Source organism: Chinchilla lanigera, unplaced genomic scaffold (assembly GCF_000276665.1).
Source record: "Chinchilla lanigera isolate Chin_1 unplaced genomic scaffold, ChiLan1.0 scaffold00060, whole genome shotgun sequence".
Classification (NCBI taxonomy): Eukaryota; Metazoa; Chordata; class Mammalia; order Rodentia; family Chinchillidae; genus Chinchilla; species Chinchilla lanigera.
The window spans coordinates 260,143-277,765 of record NW_004955461.1 but is presented as its reverse complement, the minus strand read 5'-3'; the positions used below and the strand labels follow the sequence as shown (position 1 = coordinate 277,765).

Here is a 17,623-nt window from a genome sequence, read left to right as displayed (position 1 = left end):
GAGACAGCTAACTATCAACTGAATCCACTGAAACCATGAGCCAAAATAAAGCATTCTCCCTTTAAGGTGTAGGTATCAGGTACTATGTCAGCAATGGAAAAATGACTAACACAGTCCTAAAGAAAACAAGAGAGTAACTCCATGAAGCTGGAGTAGCAGTGACAGCAGCTGAGGTTACAATGTGGAGACAGTGTTCACTTTGGCAGAACATTATGCCAGAATATGGAGAAACAGAGGATGTCACTCTTTACCTGTTACTCTGACAGAGTCCAGGTTTTGAGCAGAGGAATGAGAAGGTTTTATTTTATTTTTTAAAGGCTCACTCTGGCTGTTGAGATAAGAGATTTCAGGAGAGGAATTACAGAAAAGGAGGCCAGTCAGAAGCAAGAAGCCAGTTAGCAGATTACTGTAGTCACCTAGGCAAAAGGTGATGATGGCACGGATTAGAGTGACAGCAGGAGTAGCAGCAAGAGGTAGTCAGAGTCTACATATATTCTGATGGTGGCTGTGTGTCTTTTCTCATTGTTGAAACAAAATACCTGTCACCCAAAGTTAAAGGAGGAAGAGTTTATTTTGGCTCAGTTTCCAGAGGTTTCAGTCCCTAATTGGCTGGCTCCGAGGTAGGGTAGCATGGTAAAGGGGCATCACAGAGGAGGAAAAAAGAAAACACCAGTTCATGGCATGGAAGGTGAAAAGTAGGAAGCAGAAGAGGCAGCAAATGCAGTGAACAACAGTAGCCCTCTATCTGTCCCTTATAGTTTATCCAGGCTACCTGCCCTTAGGGCAGATAACACTCACACCCAGGGTAGGGCACCCCTAATCCTAGCATCACACCATGAGTCAATCCCAGCATCACAACCTTAATCCCTGCACCACACTCTCTCGATCCCGCCACCTCCAGAAAGCTCCATCTATGACATGAGGTTTTGGGGGGACATCTAGCTACAAGCCAACACTGAGCATAGGCTGTGAAACAACTGAGGAACAAAGGAAAACAAGTTTGGGGCCTATTAAAGAGAAGCCTGGTTTTGGAGGAAGAAAATCAAGAACTTGGTTTTAGAAGGTTAGCTGTGTAGGGCATATGGGGATAAAATAAAGTGGAACAGAAAAAAAGACAGCTGTACACTTGAAAGGTGGTTTGGGGCCAGGCATCGTGGCTCATGCTTATAATCTCAGCACTCAGAAGGTGAGGCAGGAGGACTGCAGAGAGTTTAAGGTAAGCCTAGGCTACAAGGTGAGTTCAAGGCCAACCTAAACTACATAGCAAGACCCTGCCCCCTCAAAAAAGTTTTTTTTTTTAAGGTGGTTTTGGAACTGGGAACTGGGTTATAACTACAAATGGCATGAAAATGTAAAAACACATAGTACCGTGAGAGTGCTTGGTGACAGTTACTCACTTGGTGGAGAGAGATCAGATCATCTAAATTCAACTGAAGATAAGGAAGAGTTACCTACTTGAAAGTAAAAGAGCTCTCCAAGTAGGCATGTGGGCTTTGGCCACAGGAAAGAGAATAGTCCAAGAACTGGCCTAATAAAATTGTAAAAAATGAGACTACAGAGGTAAGCTGGACTATAAACCACAGGGAGTTTGAACTTAACCCTAACAAATAAGGAATAACCGAAGAAGGTTAAGTTGTGGAAAAGGCAAGCAAAATAGTTTCAGAAGAGGATCTCTTGGGTTATAAGGAAGGAACAGAACAGGGCTATTACATGTACAAACTTGTCCTTGGGGACTTAGGATTGTGAAAATAGAGGCAGATAAGTTGAGATGGGGGTAGATAAATTGAGAATCAGCTGTCCATGTGGACACACACTTATAATCCCAGCAGTTTGGGAGTCTGAGGCAGAAGGATCACAGGTTTAAGCCCAGCTTGGGCACTTAGCAACTGTGGGATCCTCTCTTAAAATTAAAAAAAAAAGAGAATTAGTAAAATTTAAAGATGGAATATGAGACATGAGGAGCCAGAGAGAATAAGAATGATTTCTAATGTTAGGAACTGTGTGAAATATATTGTCATTTACTAAGTTACAGAATCCCAGGAGAAAATTTCAATCTGAGATGTTAGATTTAAAGAACCTATAGGACATTTAAGTGTAGTGTTGAATATACTATTGACTCTGTGCATATGGGTCTCATATGAGCAATGTGGAATGAGTATAAAGATTGGGAATTCAGCAGCATAAGGTTATAAGCTTAAGGAGTGACCACAGATGTCACCTCTTAAGAAGAGTGTAGTGTATAGAAAAGAGACAAAGAACAAGTGGGGACAGCAAGATTTAACAGGTAGGGAAATGAAGTAGAGACCCACCAAAGAGTACATCATAAAATGGCCAGAAGCTGAAAGAAAAAACAGATGTATGCTGTCATCAAAGTTAAAGGAACATAATTCAGGAAAGAGGAAATGGTTATCAATAGCAGAGTTCAAATACGAGAACACCTCTGGGTTTGTTACTGGTGTATAACCCTGAGCAATTCATGTCACTGTCAACCTTTGCTTCCTCCTCTACACAGAAATGCTCTACTCCTTATCATGTTCCAGTGTGCTGAGGACACATGGCAACGTGCATACAGCACTTCGGGACAGTGACAGTCACACAAGGCACTACAAAATGCTCTCCCTTTGTCACCATGTATCTTATGTATGTCAGACAAACAGGCCAAAGTAACAAAGAGAGTATGGGAAAAATGCATGAAATGATCAAATCAATGTTGCCAAAGTCTGAATGCTCAAGTCTCCTCCAAATGTACGTTGAAATCCTTCCCTCCAGGGTGACAGTATTAAGAGATGGGGCCCTTGGAAGGGAATTAGTCCTTAGAGCAGAGCAAATGTGAATGAAATTCATGCCTCCATAAAAGAAATCCTTAGGAACCTGTTTGCCCCTGCCATCTTTGAGAACACAGCCAGGAGAAAGTGGGCCCTCACCAGACATGGACCTGGCTGGCACCTTGATTTTAGGTTTCCTAACCTCACCAAATGTAAGAAATGAATGCCTCTTACTTATGAGCTGCCTGTTTTACGGTATTTGCTATAGCAGCCTGAACAGACTAAGACAAATGTCCAGGGAGTGTAACTGGCACTTTCAAAAAGAAACAATCCTTTATCTTTTCTTCATTCTCCTTCCTTGTAAATGCAACATAAAATACAGAAATTTCCAACAGCGTGTCAAAGGGGCTAATTTAAGCATATTTAAATATTTATACAGAGAACTGTGTTTATGCTGACATTCACCATAATCATCATAAATTTATCACACAGGCATTATGATGTTCTTTAGTAAAGGCTTATACCTCGAAGCAGTCCACAAATAAATAAAACACTTTCACACACAATTGATTTAACCAACTGATTAGTGATTTCAAAAATTCTTGTAAGAAATTTAAAAATGATAAGCAAGGTAATAATTATCAAATGACATATTCTACCTACATGAGGAAGGAGACTTTTGAGCAATCAAACTAAGAGTCTGGAAGCAGATAATACAAGTTGAGTATCTCTTTTTTGAAAATCTGAAATTCTTTAGCACTGACATAATGTTACAAATTAAATATGCCTCTCCGTAAGTGATTTGCAGTCAAATTACAGGCACAATAAAAATGCTGTATAAAGTTACCTTTAGGCTATGTGTAGAGGGTATATATGAAACATAAATGGATTCTGTGTCTACACTTGGGTCCCATCCCTGAGATCTTTCATTGTGTAAATATAAGTATTTCAAAGTCCAAAATATCCTATATGTCATAGTACACTGTAAGATAATTTCATTAAACTGCCATGTTTCCAGACTTGGTGGCCATCTTATAAAATCAAGATCTTCAAGCTATTACCTATTTTTATTATTCCCCTGCACATTTTACTGCTAAAATGCTCAAGGAGGCAGTAGTCAATGAAAAATACCATCTTACATTGGACATTATTATCAGGGCTGTGTGTGTGTGTGTATGTATATGTGTACTGGGGATTGAATCCAGGGCCTTCACACTGAGCAACAATCCCAACCCCCGTTTTGATTTTTTATTTTGAGACAGGGTTTCACCACCTTGCTAAGTTGCCCATGCTGGGCTTGAACCTGTAAAGCTCCTGCTTTAGCATCCTGGAAAGCTGGGATTACAAGTGTGTGCTGCCTGTAAAGTTCTAAAAAAAATTTTAAATCAGCTTTAATATTCTGTTTTCTAAGAGGTAATTAATATTTTCTGAATGTCCACTAGGTGAAGCCTTACCTCTTTCGAAGGCATAAAGCATTTCATCTACATTATCTCATTTAATCCTTACAATCATCCTACAGATATTATTATCCTCTTTTGGGCTGGGGATTTAGCCCAGCGGCACAGTGCCTGCCTGGCAAGCGCGAGGTCATGAGTTCGATTCCTGGTACTGGGAAAAAACAACAACAAAAAAGAATAAAACTATTATCCTCATTTTACAGAGAAGGGACTTAAACATTTATGAGGACAAGACACTAATCCAGCGCCACACAGCCAGGCAGTGGGGAAGCAGGGAGGAGGTTCACTTTTCAGATTCCAACTGTAGTGTTCTTTTCACAAGTGTGTGAGACATTTTCCACATGTTCCGTACATGTAATGTCACACATGGATTGTATCATTACCCTCTTCCATGGACAGACTTCTCGCTCACTGCTTTTAAAAATTGGTCACAAACAAGTCTGTAGGTTAACCTGATTAGAAGAGGTGTAGGTTGGTGGTAGAGTGTAAGCTTACCATGCACAAGACCCTCAGTTCAATTCCCCAGCACTAAAAGAAAAAAAATTCAATCTGAATCAGCTAAATATGACTTAGAATACTACCTTTTATTTAGTCTAAATTTTCAATCCTTTATTTTGGGAAATTCATTATAAGATATATATACGGTCATGAGTATTCTTTAAAACCAACATGAAACGATAAGTCTTACTCTTCAGTGAAAATTACAACTCCAAGTGAATTCAATGAAGTACATCCATCTTGAAACAGAAATATCATGAAAAATGCCTTGAATTACATATAAAAAAAAAAATATGAGGTTCAAATCCTACTTGTTGGGACTAAACAAGAGACCACAGCAAGTCCCTTCATCTTCCTGAGGCTGAATCAATGACTAGCGTTTATACTTCTGTAAGGCTGCTGTGCTTATCGAATATGTGGGGATCTGAAAGGGCTTCTCATCCCTTAACTGAAGTAAAGGCCAAGGGACTGGAGCATGAATTGATATTTACAAATCTGGTTGAAGCAAATCCTGGGCAAATATTAAATAATCCAGGAAGGCAGAAAAGAAGTGAATGCAACTGCCTCTTATTTAGACCCATCCTAAGTACTCCAAAACACCAAATAAACACCAAACTGATAACCATAGCACAAATTGGCTTTGTTACAGCTTTGAGAACTTAGGGTTTTTTTCTTTAATTGGCTAACCTGGAAACTTAGCCACCCAATGTTATGTCTGTGGGAAACCCTGTTCCATAATTCAATTCAGAAATCCCAACTACTGGGAATATGTCTTTCCTCTTCTCATCTCTAACCATTAACAATTCCCTTTCCCTTTCCTCTTTGGAAAAAAATCAGAGAGCCTTCTTCATTCTTTCAGTTCTTTATACACACAATATCAGCTGAATGGCCAGTCAGTATGCAGTAACTACAAAACCACCTTTCACTTTTTTGGTCGTTGTTGTCAAAACACATTCCTATCTACAATCTTGTGTGATCTATAATTGCTCAGTGAGGTATGCAAGACAAATACTATTATTGCCCTATTTTAGAAATGAGGACATTTAAGTACAGAAGTAACATGACTTGTCCAAGGACAGAGTATGGCAGAACTAGGATTTAAAGCCGTGTCTTGTTTCCCAGCCCACATTCTTATCAACTGAATACCAAACGGAAGTGGGGAGAGAAGGGTGAAGGTGACGTGGTTTATTTGGACTTCATATTTAGAATAATTATATCTGGCTTTGTGAATTTTCATTAATTTCACTCTATTGTTGCCTGATGAGCTAGTTACTAAAAGCACCACGTCAGGAGCTGGGAGTGATGGCGCATACCTATAATCTCAGCATTTGGGAAGCCAAGGCAGGAGGATCACTTTGAGTTTGAGGCCTGCCTGGGTTACACAGTGAATTTGCAGCCAGTCTGAACTACACAGTCAGACTCTGTCTCAAAAGACAAACAAAACAAAATAACCCAAAAAACTAAAAGCATTAGACCAGAAGGTATAAATTGCTTTAGTTCTTTAATTTTATCACGGTTTCCTCATTATTATACATAGCTGTTCAGCTTTAAGTGTTTCATAATAAAGTGACTCAGTGACTAAGCAAGCCCAATCTGCATTAGTCAGTTGTTGAACTGTTACATGAGATTTATGGAAAACTCTTGAGGGGTGGCAGGTGAAAAGGACTAAGCCTTTACCAAAAAGATGACTAAATTAAATACAAAAAGTGAACGTAAATCTTACACATTTTTTCCTTTCAGTTTAAGCTGTGCAATAGGAAAAGAAATATGAGGAAAGTTGTCTACCACCATTTATTCCAATTTTAGGCAGCTTAAAAGAAAGTGGACTAATTTAAATCAGCATGTGGTGGACATTTTTGTGGCAAGAGAAAGTTAAAAGCTCAAGAATCTACTACTATAACAGGATCACAAAGGGAAATTTCATTATAAAGGCAAAAACACTTTAACTCCATCTTTTGTTATGGAAAATGTGGTATAACACACTCTATGTCATCGACATTATTTATAGGTACTTTAAGCAGTATCTTAACAATTTGTTCCAAGAAAAAACTGAACAGAAGCTATTTCTGATAAGGCTTCTAAAACCATGATTTAACCACACCTTTATGTCAAATGTAATTTCTGATTTTGCAAGACGATTCTCTGAGCACATGCAGGATTTAGTTCACTTAAGAATTCCTATTTAGTATTTTTTGGGACATTTCTGGATTCTGTTTCATAGCAGGGGCTAAAATAAACCTCAGGGTGACAGAGAGTAACCTGCTGGATTGAGAAGGGCTGCTTCTTGGAACCCACAACATTCCAAGAACCCTAAATAGCTGAAGCAACTGGAGGGCAGGCCAAGAAGCTGTGCAGCACCTCACGGGTGCCAGCCCACGGGATGGTGAAAAGTGAGTCGGGAAGCCTGGAAACCTTCGGTGGGCATGATCACATTCACTAGTTATAGTTATTGCTTTCAATTTTAGATAATGCTGAGTTTGTCTTTATAAATATCATTTTCTATTAGAAGGTAATTAAATGATTTTTTTAATGAAATAAAGGATGAAAAAATAAATCAAAAACTGTTCATAATAACCAACTGTATTACTCTAGCCTGGAAAGAAATGGAATTCAAAAGTTCCAGTGGTTAAAATAGCAGGTTGGCCAGGAGACAAAAAAATGAAAATACTACTATTGCCAAATTTGATGCTTTGAGAGAGACTGAGGCAGAAAGAAATCTGTCTCTCAGTGCCAGTTTCCTGGGCCCTGGCCCCATTTTCACAAGAAAGGGCTTTTCCTCACAGGAGCACTGCAAACTTCCCAAGGGGCTTGAGCGCACCCATTCCTGTGCCCTCATGGGTATTCTTCCTAGGCTCTTGCTTTTCAACAACTTACACAGATCATGCATTTGCAATGAAACTGACAACTCACATGTGATATGATGGGAGAATAAATCCGCTATGGCTTATATCTAGATGTCCCCTCAAAGCCTCATGCAGTCATGAGTGGGGTTATTCAGAGGTGGCTGGATCTAGAGTGTGTGATGTTAGAATCAACGGTGTGTGATTACTAAAACAATTCACTGACTGGCTTGGCAGCTGCCCTAAGCCTAGATAAAATACAAAAGAGCCAGAAAGAAGTTGCTAAGGTCCCTTGCTTGCTTTTACTATTTTCTACCTGCCATGAACTATTTCTCCACTGTAATGTCTCTCCCTGCCTCAGAGCCAGCCAACTATGAAAAGAAAACCTCTACAAACTGTGAGCTAAATAAACCTTTCCTTTTTTAACTTTGGGTGTCAAATATTTTCTCTCAGCAATGAGAAATGTAACTAAGACAAAATTCAACATGTTTTTCTCCCAGTATTTTTTCAAATATACGTTAATAATCAAGTAAATAAAAATTAAAGATTAAGTAAGATAGTTTAATAAACAGCATAATTATATACTCATGGGCAGAGAGAGAAATATATTTTAGGGTTGTATTTCCACAAATTTGCTACTTAGATAAAATGTTTTAAAAAAAAAACAAATTATCCCTCAATTAGATATTGTTAGCTTTTCCTGAGTTGACTGGTTGTTATCTCTAGAATGACCCTCTCACCATCATGAACTAGTATATGTCAGAGGGCACAATTTTTTTGGTGTTACAAATAGAATTACTTCCAGAAAACTTCAAATTCACCTGGCCAAATGACATACTGCTCACTGGCCCCAGCTTCTGCCCCATTCTTTCTGCTCACAACACTGACTACAGAGAATAACAAGTCCTACCCCATCTCGCATCTTGGTCCCTAATTACCAGAGAAACCCTTTCTGAGGAAAGCAGTCCATCCTTCCCCTGGAGGGAGCAGTCCCTGCACTTTCCCATGGTTTCCTACAGTCACTCTACTTACCAAATGTGGACCCACAGTTCCCTTTGGGACACTATTTGGATGTAGTCAGAGAAATGACTGTGTTTTTAGAGCTTCCTAACACTCCTCTAACTGAACGTGGCAAGGCTGCTTCAGGTGCTTTTGTGCTGTCACTCTTCATCTACACTAGACTGCAACCCAGACAGTTCACCCTCTCTTCAGAAGCCCAGGCTCAGTGATGGTGGGCAGAAGAGCCAGGACGTAAGCAACTACTCTCCCCTTAGAATTTTCTAGGTGTTTTTTATTGTGTCTGTCAAACTGTTCCAATGCCTAAGTTACTTTGGAGCTATCTGTGTTCATATGACAAAAAAAGTCTGTACTTTTTTGGATGAAGTATATGCTGGCGCTAGTTGAACAACGAGATTAATAATTAAATGTCTTCAGCTGGGTGAGATGGCATATGTCCATAATCCTAGAGCTCTGAAGCTGAGACAGGATAATCAAAGTTTGAGCCTAGCCTTGGCAACTTAGCACTTAGCAAGATCCTGTCTCAAAATAAAGTAGTAATGTTTTTAAAAAAAAATGGCTGGGGATGTAGCTCAATCCAAAGGCCCTGGGTTCAATCCCCAGTATTGAACAAAAGAAAACAAAACTTACTTTCAACCTCACACTGTAAAAATGCATTAATTTTACAGTGTGCCGTAAGATCTCTTCCCCAGTTCAATCGGCAGTTACCTATTCAGCACCTCTGCTGGACAGAGGGGAAAGGTCCAAGCCTCAATCTCCTCCGCTGGTACTTCCCAATTATGGTGAAAAGCTGATGTTGGAAGGTGGATAAAGTGATTATCTAAAATAAGGGTTTAATTCTATATGTAGACTATGTCCCGTGTCAGAATAACCAGAAGTTTGTTGTATTAAAGATCATCCACATAATTTAAGTAATTCAAGTAGTTAGCAGCTAGGCCCAGCTGGTGTTCCAGAAGTCAAGGTGCTCAACAATTACAGTGCATCCCTGCCCTTAATCCGAGCCCTCTAGTGAACCTAGCTTTTCGAAGGTCAGTCTGCTTTTCCTGTCCACACTGCTGCTGTGTCCCTTTTTCCTTTCCTCTACAACGTTTCTGTAAAGCTGGCTGCTTTCTTCCCTTCCTCTCAAACACTTCCTTCCCTCCTCTCTCCCGAGTCATTACTCCACAGAGGGATCCTGTCTGCTGCAGAGACTCTGGCAGCCAAGCAGTTGCTGCACGTTTTTAAAACATCACGTCCCTCTTGTTCACTATTGGAACAATGTATGATCTTTTCAGCATCCTCGCCCTCTGCCAACGTTTCCCACAGAACCTCCTCTTAGGGTATTGAAGGAAGCATATTTGTTGTACCCCTCACACCCCTTGAGCCCACTGGATGCCACAAAACTGCTTATCACCAACCACAGGATCCAGCTCTTGGGCTTCTTTGTAAAATTATGGGGCTGAGACTATAGCAGCATTTGACAGACTGGCTTCTGGAGAACATCAGTCCCTTCTCCCAAAAGAACTTAAGTTTAGGAAACTTCTGAAAATTCACTTCCTTTGGAGAATCACACTGTATAAAATCACATTAAAGGCTTTGGAGTCTTTAAGGAAATTCTTTTTTAATCAAGAATGCCCCAAAATTACTGGACCACAAAATCCTATTCTGCTGTTATTCACATTCTGATTAATTAGTATTATAAAGCAGACTTTTGAAAACTGCACTAGAGGTTCATTAAGGCCCACTAGAGGGTAAATGTTTTACAATTCTGTCTAAAATCCAACACTTAATACCTATAAAACACTAAGATGAATTTTTATAAACTTATCATGAAAATCAGTTTCAATATAAGACACAATTTTCACCTACTCACATCCATATTACTTGGTAACCTAAGAGATTTTATATCTAGATTCTTTCCAATAGAGCCAATTCAACTAGTGAAATACTATAACCAGGCCTCTCTCTGTGTATTAGGGAAAATGTTACCAACTGGACACAACTTTGAGAATACTGTACTGGGAGTTGTACAGCAATGAAACAGACATGAATTACCAATTACCACAGACATAGGTACAATCTTCAAACCGTGTAACTTCAGACTGTATAACTGTATAACTTTCTCCTTCCTTTCTCTTTGTCAATGATTCACAGTGTCTAGTGGAGTAACGTGCATCTCTGTATTCAGTTAGGAGGTAGTTATATCATAGCTCCTATCTTTTTCACTGTCAGAATTAAGGTTATTAAAAAACTGAAAGGTCAACTCTTACTGGTAGTGGTTAGACTTTTTATCTCTTATTTGAAAAAAACACACTTGAAGATGGATTTGAGGACTCCTTGAACTAAACTGATTACCAGCTTCTATGCCTATCCTCAGGAAACTGAAGGCCACAGGACAAACTACAGGTTTAATTGCAAACTCACACATACAGAATTGAAAACAAACAGGATATCATTGAGTTTATTCGATATTACTACATAGTTCCACTTCAGGAGTAAACCCTGCCTGAAAAACAAAGTATCAGTAATGACAATATTCTTAAATACATCAGTGCCATGACTTGCATCCCCAGGCAAAGCGAGTATTCAAAAACTGGTTAGTGAGTGATCACTGACCAACCTCAGGTGGGTGACTCAAATACTCTGTATAAACTTTCTATTATCTAAAGGTAGGGTTTCTCTGGCCTAATTTAATTAAGCCTCTGGTTTGATCAAGGCTCTCTAAAATGCTGACATCAAGACAATCATGACTTTTTTTCATTTCCTGCAAAAGTCACATAAAGAAGTTACCTAGTACATTTCCCATGCTGAGGCACTTTCCACTCTCATCTTAAACATCACTTCTTCAAGGAAAGAGTGAAAAGGCATGATGGCTCCTGAGTTTGTAGCACTCCCTCATTGCCTTATTCTCCCTTTGTAGCACACACCACAACAGGCATTGTATATCTGTACTAACAAATCAAGCTTTGTTCAACATTTGGCTTTTTCTAGACTTCAGACATCCTGAAGGTGAAGGTCACCTGGGTCTTGCTGATTGACTATTTCCTGCACCTATTAGTGCTTGGCACATAAGTGTCCAGTAAATATTCATTCAATAAACATTTAGGAACAAAAAGCCAGCCAACAATGTCCCTTCCATGTACTCAAATAATAATAGTTCAGAAAGTTAGGGAAAGAACATTAGGCTTTGAGAAGTGTAATGTTAAGAATATCACTCTGTTCTCAACATAAACTTGAGAAAATAGTTTTTCCACACAATAAGTGATAGAAGTAACTATAATATACATCCATGTACCATTTTATAGCTTTCAAAAGACTTTCACCACTGTGTGGTCTTGTGACTGAAAGTCTCCAAACAGTTCATATAGAACTCTCTGAGAGTCTGTGCAGTTTATCGAGACAGGTACATAACTCTTCATCCTGGAACTTTATACATGTCTTAGAGACTATCTGGACTTTTTTTTAGTGCTCAGTGCATCATATTCCCTCTATAAACAATTTGGAACTACATCCTTTTTTTCTTTAAGCTTCAGAGCACTGAAGCAAATACTGATGCCAAATCAAATCTTTGTGCGTTGTGCAATACAGCAGCCCTATTTTTTTAAAGGACAAAGAAAAGCAATCTGAGAGTTTCTGCTAACTGCCAAAGGGACTTCCCAGGGAACTGGTAGTAAATGCCTCCACACCTCTAACGTTCCAATGTAAATTTCCAAAACCTTTCAGAGATCCATAACCTTCAGATTTCTGTGAAGGTAAGAGCAGAAAACAAATATTTAAATAATAAACAAATGCTCTTTGATTATTTAAAAACTTTTTTTAAGCAGTATATGGTGGTGCATACCTATCTATAATTTCAACTATACAGGAGGTTGAAGCAGGAGGATTGTAAATTTGAGGCCAACATTGCCAAATGAGCAAGACCCTGTCTCAAAATAAAAAATAAAAGGTCTAGTAATGTAGATCAGTGGAAGGACTCTGGGTTCAATCCCAAGAACTTAGGGGTAGGGTGGGTTTTATGACAATACAGAAATTCACAAGCAAATAAAATTACAGTGTGGATCAGAGTATGGCCAAATGCTGCTATAATGGAAGCACCACAATCCCCAGAGTCTATGTATGATGGAGCAGAAAGTAAAATGGAGCGCACACAGTTTCCCATTATCTGTTTCCTTTCCCATACCTGAACTGAGGCATGGAGAGCACTGCAAGCTCAAGACCAGCCTGGGCTACATAGTAAGTTCAAGGCCAGTCTGAACTACACAGCACTTGTCTCAAAAAAACAAAAATACAAACACACACAAAAAAAAGAGAGAGAGAGAAATCTGACTTAAAATAATTCTTCATTTCAGAGATGAGGAATACCTCATATTATAACTTTAGGAGCTTATACCTAATCCTGTAAGATTCTTAAATCTCACTTTTCTTGTTTTGTTTCTTTTAAGACAGGGTCTTGGTATGTAGTTTAGGCTGGTCCTGAACTCACTATGTAGGCTGGCCTCAAACTCGAAGCACTCCTCCTCCCTCAGCCTCCTGAGTACTGGGATTACAGGCGTGTGCCACCAAGCCCAGCTCCTGTAAGATTCTTAAATTTCAAAGTAGGACAAGTTACAGCCAATAAATAAAATAAGTCATGGTACTTGTGTTTTAGAAAGTTTCACCTATCTAAGGAGTTCTGTTTGGAAATCAGGCTTTATAGTAATACATCTAACAGTTTTATCACATTTTAAAACCACCTTAAATATCTGTGACTCCTAAAAGTTTAGTAGAAAAAAAATCAACCGTAAGTTCTTTGAATAAAATCTCATTTTTTATCAATAATACATATTGCTATTAACATTTGCACAGTGTGAAAGTCAAAGACAGTTATCAAGTAACTGCCATAAAACATAAGAGTCAAAGCAAGACTCATCTGTGCAATATGCCTAACTGATCTTTGTGAGTTCAAGACCAGCCTGGGCTACATAGTGAGGTCAAGACCAGCCTGCATTACATAGTGAGAACCTATCTCAAAAAACTAAAAATAAAATAAAATAAAAACCCTAAGGAAAAAGGAAGGGAAAAGTGAAAAAAAAAACCCAAGTTATACTATTAGTGTCTCTTAATTCATTGAAAAGGAAGATTTGTGCTAATATAAATTGGAGAACTTTTTATGCCCGTATCTTATACTCTGAGTAACTACTTTAAAGATAATAATATGCAGTGTATTGACTATTGTTATTCTCCTATTATTTTGTTATGAAATTTTGTTTTACTTTTTTTCCATAAAAAAAATACAAGCCCAAATAAAATATAAATAAATTTTATTTTTCATGGAAGAGTAGGTGATCTTGTTAAATATTTAATTTCTGGAATTTTCCCATAGCTATAAGTAAGAAAAGGCAAAGAAACCGGAAGTACAAGACACTTTTCCTACAGAGGTACATGAAATCAGTTCAGCAGGGAGTTTCCAATACTAGGAGGACAAAGGACTTCTCAGAAACATTACTGCAATCATATTGCTCATTTCTTACTCAACACAGCACTACCAAAAAGGATGTTACTATGTTCCCACCTTAACTGCCTTCTGTGTTGTACCTGTGACAGCCAGAGTCAACAGAGATTAAGTCTGGCTTCTGGAAAAACCAAAACACCCAACCTTCTTCATTTTCATGCTTGCTTTGAAGGTCTTCCATATTATCTGATTTTAAGAATCTTGCAATAGATACATATCAGTTAAATCTAAAGAATGAGTAATTAAACCTAATCTAAAATATACATTCAAGCAAATACAACAATAAAAGCAAAGTTGGATACAATTTTAGCATTTAAAAAATCTCATATTCAAAGGAAACAGCTCACACCAAAAATTTTAAGAAAAAACTTCAAGACAATTTAAAAAGATTTAATATGCTAATTAATCCAGATGGCCTACCTAGAATATTTAAGATTCTTATTCTACTTCCTGATTAACAAATTAATAGATGCTATAGTAAGGGTAAAGAACTATTAAAAGTTAGAAAAGAATTTTGATTTCATTCTATTTGTAGGTGAGTTATAACCAAAAATAACCAGGTGAGTGACATAAACTTACATGATTTATTGCAGACTGAACAGCCATAACATAATGGTTTAGTTCCCGATTCATTATGACAAATTCAACCATCGCCTTGTCCATACTATATTCACTACTCACTTCAGCTGAAAGAAAAAAAAGGCTACAGTTATTATTTTCCATTTAAAATGCTATACTGGAAACAGCTGCAACAATGTGCTCTGTATCAGCCAATGGTCCAAATAATTTTGTAAAAGTATTAACATATTTTTTTAAATGTCCTAAATATATGCCCACACTGTCTGCAAAGGCAGTGTTGAGTTGGAAGAAAAACCGTGGTTTCCAGGAGTTTCGGGCTCAGTGGTGTGATTTTAAAGCACCTTAGTCATATATCCACCATGTAAACCTCTCAGAATTGTCAATCCTCCTACTGAAAAACTGCAAACATCAGATAAAACAGAAATAAAAAGAAATTTCTTTAAAAACAAGTAGCAAAATAAGGCAGGGCGTGGTGGTACACACCTATAATCCCAGCACTCAGGAGGCTGAAGCAGGAGGATCACTGTGAGCTCAAGACCAGCCTGAACTGCACAAGGAGAACCTGTCTCAAAAAACAGACAAAAAAATAAAAGAGTTGCAAGATGGTAAGAAGAAGCAACCAGAGAAAAAGCTAGGGAAAAGTGAAGTACAGAACTGGGGCAACAGTACCACAGTCAGATCCTGTCCCACGGTGAGCTGGGTGGGACTCCTCTGTACAGAGGTGAACCTGAAGCAATCATCTTTGCTCCTCAGCCTTTGAGGGAGTTAGCCTTAGCCATCAGGCAGAAGAGGGGAAGTGAAGAGAAACCTGATTTCTGAAAACCTGGCCAGAAGCCAGCCCTCCTGGATTTGCAGCCTGGGCTTCCCTCACTCTCAGGCCAAAGAATAAGAGATGTGAGGTGCTCTCAGACTGACAGTACCACAGGAATCTGGCAGAAGCAAACAGCCCTGAGAAGACACCTTGATCCCTGATCTCTAGTAGTATCTCTATAGTAGCACCTCTAAATAAGTTTTAAGGGTAATGAGCACATCACAGGGGAAGAAATTAAAACAAAAATAAAAAAAACAAAAAAGTCACACACCCTAAAACACAAAAATCAAGCTACCAAAAGAAAGAATTAAAAACAGATGCACAAATATTTCTGTTGTTGCAATAATCTATCAGTCACTGCAAAAAACAATGACACTCACTGTGCTTAAAAAACTGAAATACCGTCAGGGAACAGGAGACTACAGAAAGTGACTAAAGATTAGAAAAGTAAGATAATGTGCTAAATAGTATTTTTAAGCTGTTTTTTTTTTTCTTAATCCTAAATTGTATTAATCCTAATACAATTTAACAGATCAAGAAAAAATAGAGAAACTGGGGTCATAAGAATTTCAGCATTACCAAAAACAGAGTGAAAAGAAAGTTGATTGTCTTACATTCTATTTGAGAATGCACATACTCAAAAGACTCTGAATAATTTAGCTCACCAAATGTCAGTCTTTCTCGTAATCCCAAAGTCACAGAATATGTAATACCCATTTACATTTGGCTTTTAAAATCAGCTTTCCAAACTTTTAAATTATGTTTTAATTTTATAGCAATCCGTATTCATTCATTCATTCATTCATTAAGACACAGTCTTGCTAAGTGGTTCAGGCTAGCCTTGAACACCTGCCTCTCCCTCCTAAGTGCCAGGATTACAGGCATGCACTACCATCCCAGTTTACAATAATCTACTTATTATACACATAGTCGACAGAATGTTTCCTGTATATATGTGCTTGTAGTAAAATACCTCAGCTTTTACTATCTAGACATCAAAGAATGTATAAATATGTTAAGGTAAGCTTTTCTTTGGGAAATCTATGATGCTTATGAAAGAAAAATATGTATTTATACTCCCCAAATTAAATATTTTTAATTAAGTGGGTGTAAGAAGTGTCAAGTCAGATCCCTAGACCATGACAGTTACTGGGTCAATGCTCTGAAAATGTCCAACTGTCAGCAAAGGACAGACACTGCTCAGATATTGCTACAATGAACAGGTATATGTTGCTACTTATCTGAGAAACAGGAAGGGAATTTTATATTCTTTATAGTCTAATGTAATAATTTGTACTGGCCATTGTGGTGCATGCTTATAATGTAGGTAATCTCCCCACAGGACTAATTTTTTCCCCTGATACTGAGGATCAAAACCAAGGGTGACCTAGTACTAAGCTATATCCCCAGTCCTATTTTATTTTTTATTTCGAGCCAGGATTTCACTAGATTGTCAATCCTGCCTCAGCCTCCTGAGTAGATGGGAATTAAAAGCCTGTGCCACCACCCAGCTAAAACAGTTAATGTTTGAAGGCATTCAGAAGAGTTTAAAACTCAAACTACAATAGCAAGATGATGGTTCTTCTTAACAAGGTCTCATGTACCTGCACAAGATAGTTAAATAAAAATACCAGGCCAAAGGGACCTTCCGGCAAAGGAGAAATGGAGTGATAGCTGTGTCATTCATGGTCTATGGGAGAATCAATGGAGTTCAACTGTGGTTTACAAGCAGCCTCAACTGGGATTCCATGGCCAAGAATGCTGAGACAAGCTGAAGAACACAGTTGAAGAACAGTGCAGCCTAAGGTGACCAAAGGAAGGGAAAACACCAGAAAGGATCGGGAAGGTAATCATAAAAAGAGTTGAGAAGCATACCCTGGCTGAAAGTGGTGCTCAGTCAGTTAACTTTGGTCAAAGTGTCTTGGTTTGCTGCTGAAAGGGGCTGGAGAGGCCACAGAACAAAGCAAAAGAGATGCTCACAGCAGTCTTGAAGAAAGTCATGAGAATGTCCACATAGTGTAGCAACCTGCCATAGCCAATTTAAGATTCTGAGCCGGGAAGACAGCTCAATGGCACAGTGCCTGCCTGGCAAGTACAAGGTCCTGAGTCCAATTCCTAGTACCAAAACAAACAAACAAAACAATTTAAGGTTTTGTTTTTCATATTAACCCTTACTCCTCTACAGA

General features: G+C 38.4%; 1 protein-coding gene across 2 annotated transcripts in view; it reads right to left on the bottom strand.

Moving 5' to 3' along the window:
* The window catches only part of Nsmce2 (NSE2/MMS21 homolog, SMC5-SMC6 complex SUMO ligase), a 252,361-nt gene that overhangs the window by 173,951 nt on the left and 60,787 nt on the right, over positions 1–17,623 (bottom strand). For both annotated transcript variants that reach the window (XM_013521309.1, XM_005397986.2), the window contains one exon: positions 14,627–14,733. In XM_013521309.1, coding sequence (XP_013376763.1) covers positions 14,627–14,733 — 107 coding nt within the window. The remainder of the gene's footprint in view (positions 1–14,626; positions 14,734–17,623) is intronic.